The sequence below is a fragment of the Babylonia areolata genome, chromosome 25 (genome assembly GCF_041734735.1).
Source record: "Babylonia areolata isolate BAREFJ2019XMU chromosome 25, ASM4173473v1, whole genome shotgun sequence".
In the NCBI taxonomy this organism is placed as follows: domain Eukaryota; kingdom Metazoa; phylum Mollusca; class Gastropoda; order Neogastropoda; family Buccinidae; genus Babylonia; species Babylonia areolata.
The window spans coordinates 24,741,107-24,764,227 of NC_134900.1; the positions used below are offsets into that span (position 1 = coordinate 24,741,107).

At 41.7% G+C, this 23,121-nt stretch overlaps 1 protein-coding gene across 3 annotated transcripts in view; it reads left to right on the top strand.

Moving 5' to 3' along the window:
• LOC143299868 (uncharacterized) overlaps positions 1 to 22,914 on the top strand; it is a 30,121-nt gene extending 7,207 nt beyond the window's left edge. Inside the window, exons 5-11 of one of the 3 annotated variants that reach the window (XM_076613360.1) lie at positions 1,328 to 1,360; positions 1,922 to 1,987; positions 4,853 to 4,953; positions 9,790 to 9,938; positions 10,868 to 11,126; positions 15,709 to 15,800; positions 17,584 to 22,914. In XM_076613360.1, the coding sequence (XP_076469475.1) occupies positions 1,328 to 1,360; positions 1,922 to 1,987; positions 4,853 to 4,953; positions 9,790 to 9,938; positions 10,868 to 11,126; positions 15,709 to 15,800; positions 17,584 to 17,782 (899 nt within the window). In that variant the 3' untranslated portion in view covers positions 17,783 to 22,914. The remainder of the gene's footprint in view (positions 1 to 1,327; positions 1,361 to 1,921; positions 1,988 to 4,852; positions 4,954 to 9,789; positions 9,939 to 10,867; positions 11,127 to 15,708; positions 15,801 to 17,583) is intronic. The other 2 variants (XM_076613361.1, XM_076613362.1) reach the window with 2 other exon arrangements.
• The last annotated feature ends 207 nt before the right edge of the window (positions 22,915 to 23,121 follow it).

Sequence of the window (23,121 nt, forward strand, 5' to 3'; positions counted from 1 at the left end):
TGTGCGCCTTTATGATGTGCGTGTGTGTGTATGTACATTTGTGTGATTGTGCAGTGTGTGTACATTTTATGTGTGTTTGTGAGTGTTGATATTCAGAGTATCTTTTTATTATATATTCATGATACAATCCAGTCATTTATCATTTTTATTTTGGCGTCTTGCCGGCAATTTCAGAACTGGAACCCTGACATGTGCTTGCACCAGCATCCTCCCCTGTCTCTCAGCCCCTGTCTCTCAGCCCCTCTCAGCCCCTGTCTCTCATCTCCTGTCTCTCAGCCCCTGTCTCTGTCTCTCAGCCTCTGTCTCTCAGCCCCTGTCTCTGTCTCTCAGCCCCTGTCTCTCAGCCCCTGTCTCTCAGCCCCTGTCTCTGTCTCTCAGCCCCTCTCAGCCCCTGTCTCTCATCCCCTGTCTCTCATCCCCTGTCTCTCATCCTCTGTCTCATCCCCTGTCTCTCAGCCCCTGTCTCTCAGCCCCTGTCTCTCAGTCCCTGTCTCTCAGCCCCTGTCTCTCAGCCCCTGTCTCTCAGCCCCTGTCTCTCAGTCCCTGTCTCTCAGCCCCTGTCTCTCAGCCCCTGTCTCTCAGCCCCTGTCTCTCAGCCCCTGTCTCTGTCTCTCAGCCCCTCTCAGCCCCTGTCTCTCATCCCCTGTCTCTCAGCCCCTGTCTCTCAGCCCCTGTCTCTCATCCCCTGTCTCTCAGCCCCTGTCTCTGTCTCTCAGCCCCTGTCTCTCAGCCCCTGTCTCTGTCTCTCAGCCCCTGTCTCTCAGCCCCTGTCTCTCAGCCCCTGTCTCTCAGCCCCTGTCTCTCAGCCCCTGTCTCTCAGCCCCTCTCAGCCCCTGTCTCTCAGCCCCTGTCTCTCAGCCCCTGTCTCTCAGCCCCTCTCAGCCCCTGTCTCTCAGCCCCTGTCTCTCATCCCCTGTGTCTCAGCCCCTGTCTCTGTCTCTCAGCCCCTGTCTCTCAGCCCCTGTCTCTCATCCCCTGTCTCTCAGCCCCTGTCTCTCAGCCCCTGGCTCTCAGCCCCTGTCTCTCAGCTCATGGAATCCAAATCCCATGTGCCGGCTCTGCTTACAGTTCTGGCCGTCTTCCTTTGCATGCTAGAAACGATTCCTAGTTTTTGTGCAGGTGCTGAGTTCATCCTTCGGTTTTCTGGTTTTCTTTCTTTTTGCACAGTAAGGTCCATCCAGAAAGCTGGTCTTCTGTTGCCCTTTCTCTGCCCCAAGAGCTTTCTGTTTCAGTTCGAAGTTTGCGTCATTGTTTTGGTTTGGCATAATGATGAAAATGAACCAAGCGGAATCAAACATGGGGTCATGAGTGTCTGTGGAATTTTCAGGTTGCATGACTGCACCTGTGTGGAGGCGTGCAAGTAAGTTTTCTGTTGTGACCAGTGCAATATGTGTTGTCAGATATTGAGTGTGTGACCGTGTCTCAAGCGTGGAACTTTGAAGTGAAGCCATGGTCACAGTTTAGTCTTCAGATGTGAATAGGGTGTTCACAGTTTGCCGTGGAGATTACTTTGGGTAAAAAAAAAAACATGGTGACTGATATGCTGCAAATTGTGGTGTACTGGTTTTCTGCTCAAACATTATGCATATGGATGATTTTCTTTTACTCAAACACACACTCACACACACACTCACTCACTCACTCACTCACTCACTCACACACGCACGCACGCACGCACGCACGCACGCACGCACGCACATGAACAGACACACACACACACATACACACGCACACACAGTTTACTTCAGAATAACCAAGTATAGTATTGCTCAGTTTAGTCATCCCGCACAGTGTCAAATCTAATGTGTAAACGCTTGTGGGAACAAAAGAGAGAAAACTGTGTTTTAGTCTATTCAGTTCTCCAAGTCTCTTTCCATTGTGGTGTTGCTTGAGACGAGCCTCGCTTTCTGTCCCATTTCAGCTCCTGGCCCTGCTGCTGCTGGAGGAGTTATTTCTAGTGATTTTAATCTTCAGATTCAGACCGATAGTGAGTACTGTTTGTCAGTATTTGTTTGTGAGTGTTTGTATTTGTTAACTGTTCGTTCACACACTTCTTGTACAGATTCCTGGGCAGCATGGTGAGATAGAAGAACATTATCTCATGCTTCTGGCAGTCGCATTGCCAGTAACCAAGCGGTCAGAGCATTGAATGTCAGGGGTTTTAAATTCCAGTAGTGATGCGTTGTCGTTTGAGAGTGGAGACGGCATTGTTGTTGTTGGGTTTGTTTTGTTTTTTTTGTTCTTGTCTCCCAGATCAACAGGCTTGCGGATCTGCATGCAGAATATGAAATATGCATGATAAAGATCTCCTAATCTGTCAGCAGGCTTTCGGAAACAAGAAAATACCCAGTGATCACACCCTAGAAAACAAGAGTATTGCTGCCAAGGTTGTGCTATAAGAACAGTCAGAGTCATTTCACTTACTCTCTCTCTCTCTCTCTCTCTCTCTCTCTTATATATATACGAGTAAACATGTAATTTGTTATCATTGAACACTCAAGGAAATGACTTCGGCAGCTGAAAGTGAGAAACCAAGACACAAAGGTTTTGGGTCAGTCCAAGACCCGAGAGGTACAGCCCATAACAAAAGATAAAACTAATCTTCGACCTGCACTGGTTCAGTTTGAGACTGTGTTGCGGCATGTTGAAAGCAATATTGCATGGTAGGAAAAACAAAAAAACAAAATAAAACTCATTGGCACCTGTACACAAGTTATGACAAACACTGGACAAGCAGTAAATGGGTGTACCATCAATCAGTCAACCCCTGAAACCAATAGTGTGCAGATATTTGCCTTCAGGCTCATCATAAGAGAGGGACAAAGAGTAAGAAGCTATTTTAAGAAATAATGATATAAAGATAACAGTTATTTCATCATCAGAATACATCACTTTGGAACCCAAAGTGAAAAATCAGTCACCTACATGACCATGGCATGGAAGGGGTGGGGGGGGAGGGAGGGCTGGGTGGGGGTGGGGGGAGGTATAAAAGGAGGGAAGGAAAAACGTCATACTATCAGCATCAAGCAGACCAAGTTTATCACATTGTAATGCAAACATTAAAAAACACAAACATTTGACATGCAAATATACAAGTTAAAAAAAAAAAAGAAGAAGAGAGATTTACTTTTAAAGCTAAATTTGGTGTCAGATTATCCAAATAGGGGGATAGGTTGGGTTTTTAGGAATGGAGAACATTCACAAACCCAACCACACACACACATGCTCACACATGCACACTCACACCACACACACACACACACACATGATCACACATGCACAAGTGCACACAGATACACAACAATGCAAGTTTGAAAACACGGGAGCAGTAACTTAAACAGAAATGCTCAGTGACTTATCAGTTAAATTAAACCACATGAATGCTAAATGTAAACCACATACATGCAATAAAAGGTATGTAAATCACTGAATGATGAGATGTGCAAGTCGCAGATATAATACACAGTCATGTTGAGTCAGAGCACAGACACTGCCGTGGGAATGAGTGATCTTTTGATTATATTTTTCTTTGCAAGTGGCATTTTATACTGTCAGCCAGATGGGAGTGTTGGAAACAGAAACACAGAGGGTGAGAGCAGTCACAAATAATTTGAAAAAAAACATTCCACTTCACTGCTTGATGGTAAAGATCAACCAAGGAAAGTTGCTTTGTGTGGATTTTTTTTTTTTCCAGAACGTTCACAATCTGAGCTTGCTGTCCTGTTTTTCATACTAAAAATTCCATACCACAGAAGCATGATTAAAAGTTGAAATACTTTCAAAAAGACTTTTATACTTGCTTAAGTGAATGCAGTAGCCAAAAGTTGTTTTTGTGTGTGTGTTTTTGTGTGTGTGGAAAATTTAAGTTCAGAAACTTTTCAAAAAGACTTACATACTTTCTTAAGTGAATGCAGTAGCCAAAAGTTGTTTGTGTGTGTGTGTGTGTGTGTGTGTGGAAAATTCAAGTTCAGAAACTGGATATTTACCTTCTGTTTGTTTCTTCCAAGAAATGAGCTGCGCTGTTCTTGGAATGAGTGTACAGAAAGTGCAGCAGTTTTGTTGTTTTGATTCATGGTTTGGGTTTTCAGTTAGCTGTACAATGTGCGCTGTTACTCTGGTATTTTGTGTGGATGAAGAAGGTTGGGGGAAGGGAGGGATAAGTTGTTTACTTATTCCCCCCACACCTCCTTCTCCCTGGTGTTTCTCTCTCTCTCTCTTTCTCCCTCCCTCTCTCTCTCTCTTTCTCCCTCCCTCTCTCTCTCTCCCTCTTTCTCTCTGTCTCTCTCTCTCCCTCTGTGTCTCTCTCCCTGTCTCTCTCCCCCCCTCTCTCTGTCTCTCTCTCTCCCTCTGTGTCTCTCTCCCTGTCTCTCTCCCCCCCCCTCTCTCTGTCTGTCTCTCTCCCTCTGTGTCTCTCTCCCTGTCTCTCTCTCTCCCTCTGTGTGTGTGTGTCTCTGTCTCTATCTCCCCCCTCTCTGTCTCTCTCTATCCCTCTGTGTGTGTGTCTCTGTCTCTGTCTCTCCCCCCTCACTCTCTGTCTCTGTCTCTCTCTCTCCCTCCGTATGTCTCTCTTCCTCTCTCTGTGTCTCTCTCCCTGTCTCTCTCTTCCCCCTTCTCTCTCCATGTCTCTCTCTCGTCTCTCTGTCCCCCTTTCTCTCTCCCTCTCTCTGTGTGTCTCTCTGTCTCTGTCTCTCATTATGTATCTTTCTCTTCCTCTCTTTCTCTTTCTTCACTCTTTCTCTGTCTCTTTCTCTCTCTTCCACTCTTTCTCTCCCTCCCTCTGTCCTTCCCTCTCTCTCACCCTCTGTCTCCCTGTATCACGCTGACAGATTTGGTGTGATTCTTCATGCGGCAGGTATTGATAGGGACGTGGCTTTGGAGCAGGAAGGAGAGAAGCCGGAGGGGTCACTAGAAGCTGCTGCTGTCCCCTCACCTGGCCAAGAGCAGCCTGCTGAGGTATACATATTTGTATTTGTATTTCTTTTTATCACATCAGATTTCTCTGTGTGAAATTCGGGCTGCTCTCCCCAGGGAGAGCGCGTCGCTACACTACAGCGCCACCCATTTTTTTGTATTTTTTCCTGCGTGTAGTTTTATTTGTTTTTCCTATCAAAGTGGATTTTTCTACAGAATTTTGCCAGGAACAACCCTTTTGTTGCCGTGGGTTCTTTTACGTGCGCTAAATACATGCTGCACACGGGACCTCAGTTTATCATCTCATCCGAATGACTAGCGTCCAGACCACCACTCAAGGTCTAGTGGAGGGGGAGAAAATATCGGCGGCTGAACCGTGATTCAAACCAGCGCACTCAGATTCTCTCGCTTCCTAGGCGGACGCGTTACCTCTAGGCCATCACTCCACTGTCTCCCCCCTGCCAACCGTTCCTAATTTTTAGGAATTTTTCTGCCATTTAGAACTGATTCTGAAATTATGATTTTCTGCACTTTTTTTTTTTTTTTTCGGAATTTTGAAATTTCGACAAAGAAACAAAAACAAAACAAAAAAAATATGAGAAACTGAACCCACTAGCTTGGTCCGTACACTGATCCACATTTTTCACCTGGAAAACAATTACTGCACACACAAGTCACCTATGCTGTCTTACCAACATGGCATTGAGCAGCGAAAGTCGGTGTGATGTGGGCAGCAAATCAACGAATAAAAGGGTTTATCAGCGCTTTACTTCGCAGTATCAGGAACGGTTTTCCTTTATCGATTCATGCCACGCCCCCCTCCCCAAAACCCACTCCCCGACAGGATTCCTAATTTGGGGTCTGGAAGGTTGGCAGCTATGACGAAGGAAGGATGGAAAGGAAGAGTGGTTTGGGTTTTTTGTTGTTGTTGTTTTGGGTGTTTTTTTTAATGCCCCATCATCTGTACCATTTCAGTGGGATGACTCCCATGTCGATCATTCTGAGTCCCCCCCATATATATATATAGCCACACCTGGGTTTGCCTGTAGCAGTCCACAGGGATCCACGTTGGCCCAAACTTTCTTACATTCCTACGCTTTACCACACTTTGAGACACATCGTGGGGTGTGCCCCCATGCTTTCTCTCACTTTGCATGAAGGCATGGGATTGTGAGAAAGTGTGATTGTTCTCCTCCTACACTTTCTTTCTTTTGTAAGAAAGTGTGTGCATGAAGGCATGGGATTGTGAAAAAGTGTGATTGTTCCCCTCCTACACTTTCTCTCATTTGTAAGAAAGTGTGGAGGGCGCCCCCACACTTTCTCCCAATGTGTAAGAAAGCATGGGATGTCTCCCTTCTTTTCATCAAGATAATTTCCATTGTCATAGGGATTGGTTTCTTGTCTTCACCCACTACAGATCCGAGAGAAAATGAGATTGATCATGATAATGACAATGGTGTTAGCGAAGACATTGACTGTGATGACTCCGAAACTCACATCTATTTATTGTATTTTCATGAAACGGATCATTGCAAGGAAATTAAGGTAATGTGTATAACTCAAGTATGAATAAGAGATGTTCGGAATAACATCAAAACAGTTCAATATTTTATGTAAATGTGATAGAAAAATGTGTTTTACAGTGCTACACCTTCATGAAGGGAGCATGAAACAGGACCAAATGGAGTTTTTATGTTTGTTGTGATGCAGCCTGTTCTGTAACATTTATTTAGAATATTCCTTCATTTCATGCTCATTCATATGTTCATCTGTTTGTGGTAGCAACCTTTTGCATGCAACGTTGCACTGAAAATAGTATATGAATTTCAGAGAAAGTACTTGAATAAGGAAAATATTATTTTAGAAACAAATTATAGAAGGAAGAAAAATCAACCAGGCAAGCAAACAGACAAAAGGAAACACACACTCACACACACACACACACACACACACACACACACACACACACACACACACACACACACACACACACACACACACACACTACTTTTAAACTGATACTGTGCCATCACCATCAGTGTCTTCACTAAGCGTCACCATCATTATCATGATCGTCATTGTCGTCGTCCCCCTCTTTCTCTCTTCTTTTTGTCTCTCAGTTTTCTCTAAGGTTTGTGTTGGGAAAAGACAAGAAACCAGCCCCGATGACGACGGAAATGTTTTTAATAAAAAATATGGGGCACTTCCCATGTTTTCTCAGACATAGTGAGAAAGCGGAGGGGAACAAGCATTCTTTGTCTCAGTCCCACGCTTTCCCATAAAGTGAGAGAAAGCGCAGGAGGGAAACGAGCAAGCTTTGTCACAGTCTAATGCTTTCTCGTAAAGTGGATAAAATCGTAGGGGCATCCTCCCTGTTCATTGAACATCCTTTTTTTTTTTTTTTTTTTTTTTTCAAGTAAAATGTAAAAAATCAATTACTGTTTCAGGTGTTCAGCTGTAGTAACCTGGAATTCACTGTCGTTTTAAGTTGCCACAGTCCCTCTCTCGCATCCTTTTATTTGAAAACAGGCATCTGCTTGGCAGATGTGGTGTAGCGTATATGGATTTGACCGAACGCAGTGACGCCTCCTCGAGTTACTGATACTGATACTGATACTGAAAACAAATCTGAAAATGTTTCTTTTCACACAGTCTCTGCATGATTAAGGCACTTCATTCCATACCTATGTGTTTTTTTCTCTCCATGCATGCATGTTTTTTTGTTGTTGTTTTTTTTTGTGTGTGTGTGTGTGTGTGTGTGTGTGTGCATGTGCATGTGTGTGTGTGTTTATGTGTCTTTGTGTGTGTGCTTTGAGGCTTACTGGTGTGTTGTCGGGAAGCGCTTTGAGACATTTTAAAGCACAGCATGACAGTTTTTTTTGACTGTTTTATTATTGTTAAGGAAGTTTCAGTTTCAGTTTCAGTAGCTCAAGGTGGCGTCACTGCGTTCAGACAAATCCATATACGCTACACCACATCTGCCAAGCAGATGCCTGACCAGCAGCGTAACCCAACGCGCTTAGTCAGGCCTTGAGATAAAAAAAAAGATAAAATAAAGGAAGGGTTATTCAAAGAAAGGAACAGTTGAAGGAAGAAGAAAGGAGGGGTTAGCAAAAGGAAAGAGGGATTGAATGAATGAATGAATGAATGAAAGATGGGTCTGTGCATAGGTCAGGCATATGCTTCATTATTCTTTTTCCCTTTTTTTCTTTAAAACATGAAAAAAATATATAGAGAAAGCAGGTGTTGTACAGAGATGCCAACTGTTACGAATTCACTATATTTTGTTATGCTTGATCACAGTTTGTACCGACATTACGCCAACGTCAAAATTCTTCTGATAAGTTCATTTTTGACTTCATTGCATAGTCACATGCTTTCCTGTTGTAACATTACCCAGACCCTCTAGACCTATTGATCATGAGGCCAGGGCAGTCACTACTAACCTTGGTCTCATGCGAAGATGCTCAGCTGATTGCAGGCATGTTTACATTGAAACAGTATTGAGTGGACCAGTCAGCATAATCGTTAGCCTGAACAAGAGAGAATGTGGCTAGATCAAGTTGCATCTTGTTCAAACAGTGTCTGTGCCCTGTGGATTAAGCTATTGAGTGTTTGAATGCCTTGTAGATAAAATATATGTTTGCTGATGTGGCTCAGAGCCATGAGTGTTCCTACCAAATTCAAAATGCTCCGACCAAATTTCCTGATTGTTCCTACAAACACTTGACAGGAGTTGGCATCTCTGGTTGTATAGCATCTAGGGATCAGTCTGCACACTTTTAATGCTTCCTTGACGCTCAAAAAGAAACTGAAAGAATATGGAAAATGATGACTGACATTTTCTTCTTCGTTCGTGGGCTGCAGCTCCCACGTTCACTCCTATGTACACGAGTGGGCTTTTATGTGTATGACTGTTTTTACCCCGCCATGTAGGCACTCTGTTTTTGGGGGGGTGCATGCAGGGTATGTTCTTGTTTCCATAACCCACCGAACGCTGACATGGATTACAGGATCTTTAACGTGCGTGTTTGATCTTCTGCTTGTGTATACACACGAAGGGGGTTTACGCACAAGCAGGTCTGCACATATGTTGACTTAGGAGATCAAAAAAATCTCCACCCTTTACCCACCAGGCGCTGTTTCTTAGATTCGAACCCGGGACCCTCAGATTGAAAGTCCAACGCTTTAACCACTTGGCTATTGCGTCCGTTAAGCCCAACACTCGGCTTACAAACTTACATAGACACACGCACACACAATACACATTCATATACATGCATGTAGTTGTGGACCTGCCACAATTGAACTTATTGCTGAGGGAAAAGGTGAGTTTTGAGACGAGATTTAAAAGATGCGAGGGAATCAGAATGACGGAGGTTATCAGGGAGCTTGTTCCACGTCTTTGGCGATTTATGTGGGCTTATATCACAGATTGACATAAGTTTACATTTGGGCCAACAGCAAAGTGAGAATTGTATTATCAATGGTTTCTCCAGTCAATGGGAAATCATTTACAGCTTAGTCTTTTGTGAAGGACTATAACTCTCAAACTGGGAGGCAAAATTGCACTGGCTCTTAGTGCTGCAGCCTTGTGGGCTAGTTGGCCTTTGGGAACCATCCCATCGCCGACTGTCCTAAAATCTCTTGGCCGAGAGAGTGGGGATGTAACTCAGGCAAGACACTCTCCACTATAATCAAATTCTAGCCCAAATAGTCAAAACAGCAGTTGCCTCCTTTGCTGTTTTGATGGTCATAGTCGGACATGACTGACTATCATATATATTGCGTCCGTCAACCGACATTTTAAAACAGGGACACTAGTTGACTTTCACCTTGTTCCTGTGGTTTCTGCCTGTGTCCATGTCCGGCCTGAAGGAGGAGACGAAAGAACCCATGGACATGAGTACGGAAGATATCCAGTACAGGGATGCTGCCTCTGCCTCCACCACCACCACAGAGATCTACTGCAAGCTCACGCAGATAGACCAGGAGGAGAATATGTACACACGGCTCAACTATCTGTGGTAGAGATGGTTTTTTTTTTGGTTTTTTGTCTGCTTGAATTTTCTTGCTTTTTGGTTTTTTTTGGTTTGTTTTCTGTTTGTTGATGAATGTCATTTGATGTGCTTTGATTATGTGTGTTTCAGGTCTGTCCTTGTGTGTGAGAGTGTAGTAAATTGAGTGAGGAGTGGAGTGTCACGCTTGTGTCAGTTGATATTGAAAGGGGTTGTTCGAAATTGTTGTGTGGGGTCATTTTCTATTTCTATTTCTTGTTTTTGTTTTTCTCCACCACCACCCCTCACATGCATGCACATATGCAGCACACACACACACACACACACACACACACACACACACACACACACACACAGAGGCACACACACATACCTACACATATGCATGCACCTGCACGCATACACAAAACTCATAACAGATCTCTCACAACACACACATGAATATTTGAAGATGTGTGTGTGTCTGTGAGAGCAGAGTGAGAGAGTGTGGGTGTGGGTGTATGTGCGTGTGTGTGTATGTGTGCTGAAATGAATGAATGAATGGGTGCATGTCAAAACTGCCTTGTAGTGAATAAGACAATTAACACGTACACACCTATTGTGTGTGCAGCTAAAATTTGTCACCATGTAGCAAACAGACAATAGACACACACACACACACACACACACACACACACACACACACCTACCTTAAGGAGAAGAAGAAGAACCGAACCCCCTGCACCTTTTGGTGAAGATGAAGAATGGACTCCCCCCCCCCACCCCCCCCCCCCACGCTTTCTCAAGGAGAAGAAGAACCCCCCCCCCACCCCCCACCTTATAAAGGAGAAGAATAACATAAAGCCTCTCCCCCACCCCCCCAGCCCCCACCCCAACACACACACTTCCTTAAGAAGAAGGAAAAGAACCTCACCCCCTCACTTCCTGTCTGTCACCAGCCTGGAGATGGATGCCAGCCCCATCCCTATGCAGCCGTCGGACGCGCTGGAGCCGGAGGTTGGGGAGGCGGCGGCCCCGGAGGTCCTCACTCCGCAGGAGGCCCAGCAGCGAAGGCGGCAGGTGCCCCAGACCAGACAGGACCACCCCAGTTTGAGGCAGGCCATCTCCAACAACCCCAACAGAGACTTCTGCGGCCGCTTCGTCAATCAGGAGCTGTCCTCGTGTCGCGGCTGGAGCAACCTTCAGGAGGAGCACAAAGTGAGGGGTTGTGGTGTGGTGTGTCGGTATCTGTCTGTTTTTTGTTTTTTTTTTCTTGTTGTTCTTTCTTTCAGAGTTGTTTTTGTTTTGTTTTTTTAAACTCTCTCCGGACAGAGCTGGCATATTCAAGGGTTGGGTGGACAAGTGATAGGTAGGCTTGCTGTTTGATGTGCTGGGATCCTACCTTCAGGTTCCTTCTCAGTCGGCCAAGGAGCAACCTTCAGGAAGAAAACAAAGTAAGGTCTTTGTCTTTGTAGTTCATTCTTTCAGAGTTTTTTTTTTTTTTTTTTTTTTTTTTGTCTTTCCTTTGTGTTTTATTGGTTTATATAGGCTTCACAAAAAGTTAATGACCATATTCATGTCCTAGAGTCATGGTTGGAGCAACCTTCAGGAAGAAAACAAAGCAAGGTCTTTGTCTTTGTAGTTCATTCTTTCAGAGTTTTTTTGGTGGGTTTTTTTTGTGTTTTTTTTTGTCTTTCCTTTGTGTTTTATTGGTTTATATAGGCTTCACAAAAAAGTTCTTTCAGAGTTGGTTTTTTTTTTTTTTTTTGGTCTTTCCTTTGTGTTTTATTGGTCTATACAGGCTTCACAAAAAAGTTAATGACCATATTCATGTCCTAGAGTCATGGTTGGAGCAACCTTCAGGAAGAAAACAAAGTAAGGTCTTTGTCTTTGTAGTTCATTCTTTCAGAGTTTTTTGTTTTTTGTTTTTTTGGTCTTTCCTTTGTGTTTTATTGGTTTATATAGGCTTCACAAAAAGTTAATGACCATATTCATGTCCAAGTGTCACAGTTGGGGCAACCTTCAGGAAGAAAACAAAGTAAGGTCTTTGTCTTTGTAGTTCATTCTTTCAGAGGTTTTTTTTTTCTTTCTTTATTTCTTTCATTGTTTTTCTTTTTCTTTTTTTTTCTTTTTTTTTTGTGTGTGTGTCTTTCCTGTGTGTTTTCATCTGTTTATACAGATTTCACAAAATGTTAATGACCACATTTATGTTGTGGTGTCACAGCTGGAGTAACCATCAGGAAGAGAAAAAAAAAAAAAGGTCTTTGTCTTTATAGTTCATTCTTTCAGAGTTTTCTTTCTTTCTTTTTTTTTTTTGGGGGTGGGGGGGGGGAGGGGTTTGTTTGTTTTTTGTTGTTTTCTTTGGTCTTTCCTTTGTGTTTTCATCAGTTTATACAGACTTCAGTAAAAGTGAACATTTTGATGCCACTGATGTCACAGCTGGAGCAACTTTCAGGACGAGAAGAAAGAAAAGGGCAGTGTCTGTTTCTTTGTAGTTCATTCTTTCAGAGGTTTTTGTTTTGTTTGTTTGTTTTTTTGTGTGTTTTCATTGGTTTATGCAGCCTTCACAAAAAAGTGAATGGCCACATTCACATCCTCTTGTCACGGTTGGAGCAACCTTTAGGAGGAGCACCAAGCGAGGGTGGTGTCTGTCTGTCTCTTCTGTCATTCTTTCTTTCACAGGCTGACTGAATGATGTGAGGTGCAAGAAAATCCCTGATTGGCTTATAGTTTTCTCTTTATCTTCTCATCTTCTTTCTTTCTTTCTTCTTCTTTACTTACTTGATATTGTAATAAAAACCCTTTTGTGACTGGCCTGCTATATGCCCCGGGCTTGTACGTGGATATTTTTTATCCTTTAATTCAGTAAATCATCAATCAGTAATTATTTTGTACCGTCCACTTCTTTAACAATACTACTCGGGACCACAGCTTACAAAAGTGGCGTCGCCGACAGGATTTTGATCCTTCAAAATATCCTTAAGACAGGATAGTGATCCGCAACAATATAGATCCAGAATTATTCCTTTTAATGTTTCAATTCTTTTATCCATATTAGATTCATTCCTAAAGCACAGCCCTTTACCACCAAGTGTACTTTGTTACAGCTTGGCGCTTGTGAGCAAGGATGTTTTAATTCTTTAAAATCTCTTTATGAAAGTTAAAGCCCCTTACCTCTATCACATTTCAAAAGATTTTTTTTTCTTTTGTGTTTTCATCAGTTTATACAGACAACAGGACTACTTTATAAAAGCAGTTATGATTTTTTATGAAATGTTAATAAGAAATTCGCAAGATGATCAAAATTATACAGGCTGCGTGTGTGGTCTGCTACAACTGGCTTCTAACTGAATACACAAAATGGCTGTTTCAGGCATGCATGCATCATGAATAGCTTTAAAAAAAAAAATGCACTTGAAAAATCAGTGTTTGAGCCAGAAATTTTAGTCATTCAGTGGTTTATACATTTTTGTAAAGAATTGCAAGAGAACATCTCTAGTTGTGAGTGGTGGTCGATACATTGGCAGCACACACCGTTCTTGTATTTGTATTTGTATTTCTTTTTATCACATCAGATTTCTCTGTGTGAAATTCGGGCTGCTCTCCCCAGGGACAGCGTGTTGCTACACTACAGCGCCACCCAGTTTTTGGTATTTTTTCCTGCATGCAGCTTTATTTGTTTTTCCTATTGAAGTGGATTTTTTCTACAGAATTTGCTGAACCAGCTCGCTCAGATTCTCTCGCTTCCTAGGCGGATGTGTTACCTCTTGGCCATCACTCCACTAAATCTTAAAATTCTGTCTGCAAGTGTATTTGTTTCATTACCAAGTTCTTTGCCCAAAACTCAGCATCATTACCCCGTGCCCCCAAAAAGAAAACAGTTCAAGTTCCCAGATGTTCCTTAAGTTTTTGTGAACCCTGTATGAAGGTAAATCATCATGCAAATTTTTGCATGTTTCTTAAGTGTGAACATCCGTATTGCTTTATTATGTTTGATGCACACCCCCTGAAAATGGAGTATGGCTGCCTACATGGCAGAGCAAAAATTTTCAAACACATACAAGCCCACTCATGTGTGTACGAGTGAAAGTGGGAGTTGCAGCCCTTGAATGAAGAAGATGTTTGATGCACATTTTCTTTATCATCACACAAATTGTGCATATTTTAAAGTTTAAACATCACTCTTGCTTTATTGTGTTTGATGCGCAGAGTGTTGCTGCAGTCAGTTTTAAGGAGGTGTCAAGGAGTATGGACTGATCCATATACGCTACACCACATCCACACTTTGAATTCAAAAAGAGGAGCAGACGTGTGACCGACAACACATCGACCCATTGCACTAGTCATACCTTGAGAGCCTTCCAAAGGCTACAGGCATGAACTAGGTGCAGACATGTGACCGACAACACATCGACCCAGTGCACTAGTCAAGCCCTGAGAGCCTTCCAAAGGCTACAGGCATGAACTATTGAGAAAGGAGAAGACAGGGAAAAAAAAAAAAAATGATGGACTGACAACATCTTAGAACAGACAGGGAAACCATTTGCTGAGACCCAGGCTTTGACACAGTTGGCAGGCCGGTTAACGCCGGGATATCATGACAGGAAGCGTAGAGTATAACCTTGTCACGCAGTCCCAAACCAAAATGGACCTCCATAGCAACATCATCATCGTCATCGTCATCCTCCTTCTTCATCATCATCAGTATAGACAAAACAGTCTCAAAGTCTGTGGCCTTTCATGTCCTGCTCTCATGGTGACTTCAGTTTCGATACCCCTCCACTTCTGTGCTTGGGGTGAGTCCTGTCAGTGACGTGGTGGCGGTCTCCACGCTGGGAGGGACGCTTACTCAGTCTGTCTCCGTGATTACGCCATTATTGTCTTTAGTAGGGGGCTTAGTAGGTGGTGTCCAAAGTATGTTGAATCAGAACAGGCACTACTGAACACCTCCAAAGTGACTCAGCAGCAGTGCAGGGTCTCCTCTGGTGTGTGGCCTCCTGATGACCTAACATCAATGGTTCCCTTCAGACTGCTGATGCTGGAACTGTGACGGACAAACCCGGGTGTGGCCGTGTATGGGAAATGAGCGGCGTGGGAGTAATGCCACTGTAATGGTGCAGATGGTGGGGCGGCAAAAAAAAAAAACAAACAAAAAAACAGTTGGCAGGCCTGGAGGGACTGGGTGAACAGTTTTTCTGTGTCACAGCCCCAGGACTCTTCACAGAGTTCAGGGCAGAAGAAGAAGAAGATTTCCTCTGAAAGTGATACCAGACAAGTGTGCATGCTTGTGTGTGTGTGTCTGTGTGTGTGTGTGTGTGTGTGTGTGTGTTTGTGTGTGTGTGTAAGTATGTGTATGTGTGTGTGTGTGAGTATGTGTGTGTGTTTGTGTGCGTGTGTGTGTGTGTGTGTTTGTGTGTGTGTGTGTGTGTGTGTGTGTTTGTGTGTGTGTGTGTGTGTGTGTAGTATAGGTGTCTTCATGCAGTAGACAGACAGGATGTGCCTTTTTCAGTCACAGTCCTTCACCAGCATCCGTAAGACCGAATCTATGAACATTCTTTTTCAAACACATTAACATCCTTTTTCAAGCAGTCTGTACAATAATTAAGGCACCACGTTCCATGTCTGTACCTTGTGGATTCATAGCTAATTCCAGTACATGTGTTTATGTGTGTGTGTGTTATTTCTTGCATGTTTTGTGTTGTTGTAAAATGCGCTGAGAGGTTTGAAAGCTCTGTATGAATTATTGTTATTATTTTTTTTATTATTATAATTTGATTATCATCATTATGCACTGTAATAGGTGATCCAGTTGATCAGGCCTCACCGGCACAACACTGGTTTTTACGTCATCTGGTTCTGGGACCTGGCAATGCGACCCACCATCTGTGTAGCGTGAGTTTTTTTTTCTTCCTGTTTTTAATTCTTTAAAAAAAAAAAAATTTTTAAATGTTTGAAAAAAAAAAAAAAAAAAATTCAGGAAGCATATTGTTCAGTTCATGAATGTATTGTCTATCTATCATCTTAAAGAATAGTTCAGTGCAATTACAGTACGATGCAGTGCTGTGCAGTACAGGGCAATGCAATGCAATACAATACAATGCAATACAATGTCATGCAATACAGGACAATGCAATCCAATACAGGAAAATGCAATACAACACAATCCAATCCAATACAATGCAATACAATACAGTGCAATCCAATCCAATACAACACGATACAATCCAATCCAATACAATACAATACCATCCATAGGAATGCAATGCAATGCAATGCAATGCAACGCAACGCAACGCAACGCAACACAACACACCACTATTTTGTTTCTGGTCTTGGTGTCCAGAGTATGTGATGGATTGTCAGGGTTTTGAACTGACCTGGGCTGGTTTGCATGAGGCGATCTTCACAGCACTAACTTTGCACAGAGTTATTTGTATTTCTTTTTATCACAACAGATTTCTCTGTGTGAAGTTTGGGCTGCTCTCACTAGGGAGAGCGCGTCACTACACTACAGCACCATCATTTAAAAAAAAAAAATTTTTCCTGCATGCAGTTTTATTTGTTTTTCCTATCGAAGTGGATTTTTCTACAGAATTTTGCCCGGAACAACCCTTTTGTTGCTGTGGGTTCTTTTACATGCGCTAAGTGCGTCTCATCCGAATGACTAGTGTCCAGATCACCACTCAAGGTGTAATGGAGGGGCAGAAAATATCGGCGGCTGAGCTGTGATTCGAACCAACATGCTCAGATTCTCTTGCTTCCTAGGCGGACACGTTACCTCTAGGCCATCACTCCTGAGTGTATGGAATTTACCGTGGAATTGGAAACATTCTGGGCTCCAAGCAAGCCTAACACTGCTGAGTTTGCTCATGCAACCCACCCCCCGGTGTGTTAGTGTGCCTGCGTGTTGTGCTCTTGAAGGAGATGTCTGTGGCCCATGTGGTCCACGTCTTCCTTTGGAGCTTCATTTTCAGTTTCAGTAGCTCAAGGAGGCGTCAATGCATTCGGACAAATCCATATACGCTACACCACATCTGCCAAGCAGATGCCTGACCAGCAGCGTAACCCAACGCGCTTAGTCAGGCCTTGAGAAAAAAAAAAAGGAGCCCACAGCAACACCTGGTTAGTGATCACCCACTGGCTAAGATTAGTAAGAAATGCAGCAGTGATGTGCTTCTTTGGGGATTTGAACCCACATTCCCCTTGTTCTCAGGCAGCTACAGCAATGGTTTTGAATGATTTGTTTGTTAACTTACTAGTTCATTTGTTTGTCTGCTCATTCATATATATATATATATATAATGTCACACATGCACTCGCACGCACGTGCACACACACACATATATGTATGTATGTATGTATGTATGTATGTATCTATCTATCTATCTATATAAAGAGTGATGGCCACTTACTTTCAGTCCAGGACAGAATTGTCAATCAGCAAATTTGGATGTCAGTGAGTAATACAAGTACAGACAAAACGCTCTCCTGATAAAGCCTTATGGGCGAAAATTTGAGATTAAGTTTATCTTATATATATATATATATATATAGATAGATAGATAGACAGATAGATAGATAGTGAGATAGCGAGAGAGAGAGAGAGAGAGAGAGAGAGATACATGTGTGTGTTTGTACGTATATTTTCACATTTTATGATGAATTTGTGTTTCAGACATGAGGGAAAAGTAATCACCTTTGTGGTGCACAAGAGCGTATCGAGACCAACCAAGTACTTCATCAATCGACGGCAGAAGAGATGCAGCAGCCTGCGGCAGTTGGTGGATTACCATATCAGCAACGGCATCCAGTACAGCCGAAGGGAAGGCGAAACAATCACAGTGTGGCTGAACCATCCCCACGGAAGAGAGTGATGGGCCCTTACTTCCCCAACAGGGGACAGAATTGTCAGTCGGCAAAACTGGATGTCAATTAGTGTAGGACGTTTTACTGGTAACTAACTAGTACTTCATGCAGACATGTACGCATGGGTGCACACACATACATGCGCACGCACGCGCGCACACGTGCGCGCGCACACACATACACACACACACACACAGTGTAAGAGAACAACACAGTTAACTGTTTGTAAAGCAAAATGAAGACTTGCTCAAAAATCCATTTTTATGGAGCTTTGTGACAGAACCAGGCAATTAAACATAGGTTGTTTTTTTTTTTTAAATGTCTTGTCCAGTAACCTTTGAAGGTTTTAATGACACATGGATGGATATGTGAAGAAAGAGTATAGTTTAATTTGTTGATATAAATTTTTAGCTGAGATTACTATTCATAGTGTTTCTTGTTGCTTTGTTTGTTTGTTTTACTCTGTTTTTTGTTGTTGTTTTTTTGTTGTTGTTTTTTTATTAAGGGTTTATATGAACGCAATGGATTCAGGGAAAGAAATCTTGATTTGACATTATGTGCCAGGACTTGTTTTGGATAATACATTGATTGATTTTTTTTTTTTTTTTGAGAACTTCTTGTGTTGCTTCCATATATGAAACCAACCCAGCATCTCAACTGTTTGAAACATGTCTGAAGTTTCTGGAACAGCACCATTGGGATATATGTTATCACTGAAGAGATATGCTGACTAATTTTACCACTCATTTTTCAGTACGTGTTACTGGCTCCAGTCCTCAGTCCTCAAGACTGGTTTGTTATCTGCACATTGGTGCAGAAATTCTTCTTTTCTTTTTCAACATGTGCAGAAATAAATGAATAGACAGATATAAAAAAATAATAATAATGATAAAATATAATGCAAAGAAGCTGAAGCTAAGTTAAAAGTATGTAAACTGAAATAAAATTAAACACGCGCGCACACACACACACACACACACACATACACAGGGTCAGCTTCAAACCTCTATATTGATCACATGCTTCATACATTCCCAGCATAATGATTGCGAGCCAGGCAATAGCCAAACCATTTTGAGGCGGTGAGCAGCTCGATTCAGTCAGTGAATGGTTCTAACAGAGGTTCTTTCCCACAAAGCACAGAGGCTTTGGATCATTGCATTCTGTTACCACAGTGTCAAGCATTCGTGAACAAAATGCATTTACCCAAGCTGAATATTATTTTTTTTTTTAATTAAATAAATGAATAGCATTGACACTGATACTGGTTGAAGCACGAGCAGCCAGTGTGATGTGGAGATCAGTAGGTTCACAAGTGTTCAGGGGGTCATGACCGAGGTCACTGCATAGATTATCATAAATTGTGTGTCTCCAGGTGAAGGTCAGTGGATCTGTTACAGGATGAGGAATTGTGAGACCCATGTCAACTCCCTTTGGGTTTTTTTTTGTTTGTTTGTTTGTTTTTTTCTGCATGTTTTATAGTTGCATGCATTGTGACATTAGAAGCACACGTTTGCTCTAAATGGAGTGACAAAATATATATATACACAGAGTTTTCTTTCTTTGTTTCTTTGCTAATGTTTACATTAACTACACACAATTATACACCTTTCAGGTGGATTTTTTTTTCAATCACATTTTCTAGTATTTGTACAAAGTGTCTTTAAATGTGCCACACAAAATATTGAGACGAATCTGTGAACTTTGTCCATGTTGTTGTATACTGAAAAAAAGAAAGAAAGTTTATTTTGTGCATAATATTACATCATGTAACTCAGCGCACTGTACTTTCTGCCGTCACACAATTCATGCACTACACACCAAGGCCACACACACTGGCATACAGCCATCTACACACACACACACACATCACCTATGACATAACTGTGGGAAGTTTTGGCAACGTAAATAAATGTTTCTTGAGACTGATTTTAGATTCATTCAGAGACTGTATAGCAGCACGTTTCAAATTGTTGGTGCAGGGAAACTAAAACTATGCTCCACAACTGCCTTCATTTTACATTTTTGCTTTAATGCAGTTTGGGACAGTGTCAGAAAAGGATGTATTATGGCAGTTTCATTGCTGATGTAACTGACGAGTTGTGACAGTCCTTGTGTGTAAAGCCATGTCAGCTTCATTTCTCCCTTTTGTTTGCTGAATTTGTCATAGTTAGTCAGTGTAGTTGGACAATGTTTAGACTTTAAAGGAAAAATCTGCCTGGCATTGATTTTTTTAATTAAAACAGCCTACAGTATTAAATGATTTTTTTTTCTTTCTTTTTTTTTCATATGACAATTTCATATTAAAATACATTAGAAAGTTACATGAAGTGAACAACTGAGTGGTGAAGAAAACAATCACAAGTGCTCTTCTTTCATTTTGAAAATGACTATGAAATTTGGAATGCAAATGATAGTGGAATGCTAAGTATAATGGTTTTGTTGTTGTTGTTGTTGTTGTTGCTTTCAGGGTAAATGAAATTTTAAATTGGATTTGTAATTTTATTGTTTTTGTTGCTTGTAATGTGCATGAAAGGCAAATTATAGTGTTCTTTCTTTTTGTTCTATAATTTTATTTTATTTTATAAATCTACTTGGGAAACAAATTATGGTGTTTGTTGTTTTTTTATATATGAGGAAGACAAATGATAGTGTTTTTGTTGTTACTGTTTTTGATATCCATGGAAGACAATTTATTGTGTTTTCTGCTGTCATGATGTTGGTAAAACTTTTAATGTACATGCAGTGCAAATTGTAGTGTCTGTTGTTACATAGGAGGCAAATTATAGTGTGTTTTTGGTTGTTGTTGCTTTTGTCGTTTTAGGAAGCAAATTATGCTTCTTTTTTGTTGTTGTTGTAGTTGTTGTTGTTGTTGCTGCTGCTTCACATTGAAGGTAAATCATAATATTGGATCTGTGTGTTTGATGCTTTTATTTTTCTCCATTTTTGTTTTCTTTCCGCTTGTGTGCTGGCTACAGATACTGTGTTTACTGTTGAGATTCATATGCTCATTAACAGTGAGGCGTTATAACCTCGTGATCTCTCAGTATCTGTTGAGTTCATAATGGATGTTTCCATGGTCACAAGGACGGCGTGACTGTGTAGCAGTCTGTGCATACAGGAGTACGTGGTCCTGCAGGCCGAGTTTGTGGAATTCATACACCACTCGATTGTTTTACTCCGTGTTGCTTTGTGAACTGATGGTTTCCTAGTGCCTTTCTTGTGTCACATTATTTGTTGTTGTTTTTTGTCATGTGTTGTTTTGTGAACTGATGGTTTCCTAGTGCCTTTCTTGTGTCACATTATTTGTTTTTTTGTTTGTTATGTGTTGTTTTGTGAACTGATGGTTTCCTAGTGCGTTTCTTGTGTCACATTATTTGTTGTTGTTTTTTGTCATGTGTTGTTTTGTGAACTGATGGTTTCCCAGTGTATTTCTTGTGTGACATCTTTTGTTGTTTTTTTGTCATGTGTTGTTTTGTGAATTGATGGTTTCCTAGTGCCTTTCTTGTATCACATTATATGTTGTTTTTTTTGTCATGTGTTGCTTTGTGAACTGATGGTTTCCTAGTGCCTTTCTTGTGTCACATTATTTGTTGTTGTTTTTTGTCATGTGTTGTTTTGTGAACTGATGGTTTCCTAGTGCCTTTCTTGTGTCACATTATTTGTTGTTTTTTTTTTGTCATGTGTTGCTTTGTGAACTGATGGTTTCCTAGTGCCTTTCTTGTGTCACATTATTTGTTGTTTTTTTTTTGTCATGTGTTGCTTTGTGAGCTGATGGTTTCCTAGTGCCTTTCTTGTGTCACATTATTTGTTGTTGTTTTTTGTCATGTGTTGCTTTGTGAACTGATGGTTTCCTAGTGCCTTTCTTGTGTCACATTATTTGTTGTTGTTTTTTGTCATGTGTTGCTTTGTGAACTGATGGTTTCCTAGTGTATTTCTTGTGTGACATCTTTTGTTGTTTTTTTGTCATGTGTTGCTTTGTGAACTGATGGTTTCCCAGTGTATTTCTTGTGTGACATCTTTTGTTGTTTTTTTGTCATGTGTTGTTTTGTGAACTGATGGTTTCCTAGTGCCTTTCTTGTGTCACATTATTTGTTGTTGTTTTTTTTGTCATGTGTTGCTTTGTGAGCTGATGGTTTCCTAGTGCCTTTCTTGTGTGACATCTTTTGTTGTTGTTTTTTGTCATGTGTTGCTTTGTGAGCTGAAGGTTTTGTTGGGTTTTTGTTGTTGTTTTTTTTGTTTTGTTTTTTGTTGCCTCAGTTGCATGCAAAAGTCCATGGAGCACGTTTTCTCTTTTTTTTTCTGTTTCTTTCTTTTTTCTTTTTTTTTTACTTCCTTTTTTAAACAAAAATGTTTTTTTACCTTTTTTTTTACCTTTTTTTTTTTTGCTTAACATGAGGCTTTCTTCATTGGTCGAAAATAAACAAAAACGGGGGAAAAAAACCCACACAGACACAAAACAAAAACAGAAGAAAAGAAAACACACACACACACGCACAGACGCACAGACGCTTACGCATACACACCTCCCACCCCTTCACACACACTCACACGAACTCAGAAAAAACAAATACACGAGATACACGCCCAACCCACACATGGTCGCCCTTGTCTCTACCCCCGCGCACACATGCTCGCACGCACCAATGCGGCTACCATGTGTCTGTATGTTACTATTACGATGGACAGTTTATGCGTTCTTTAATGTTTGACGTGTGCTTGAAATGTCTGGTCTTTTAGCGCCTTTTTTTGGTCATAACTTTTGTTGTTGTTTTCTTCATGTGTGCCATTTCAGTGACATGACTTTCTCACCCTTTGTCCGTTATACACAGCCACATCTTCATTGTTCAGCATTCTCAGCACCAGTAGGGAACAACCAGTGGATAGGTCTCCAGGAAGCCACACGCAAGAGGAGACCCTGAACTGTTGCTGTGCTGTAGACACCATGACATGTACGATAATGATGAGGTGGTTGTTTTTATGTTACACTTACCCTGCATCTCGGAGTGTGTTTAACGATAGGTGTAGCATGGATTAATGGGAGTGTGGAAAATATTCAGGATACAAACTCTCTGGAAGTACCAATTTGAAATGGTGTAACAACACAGCACACACACACACACACACACACACACACATATACACACAGACCCCCCCCCACCCCCCCCCCCCACACACACACAGACACACACACGCACGCACACATGCACTTGTCCCATTTCAGCCTCTTCTCTCTCTCTCTCACTCACGCACACACACACACACACACACACATGCATGAATGCATGCATACACTTGCACACACAAAGCATACATGCATGCACGCACATGCGCAAACATGCTACAC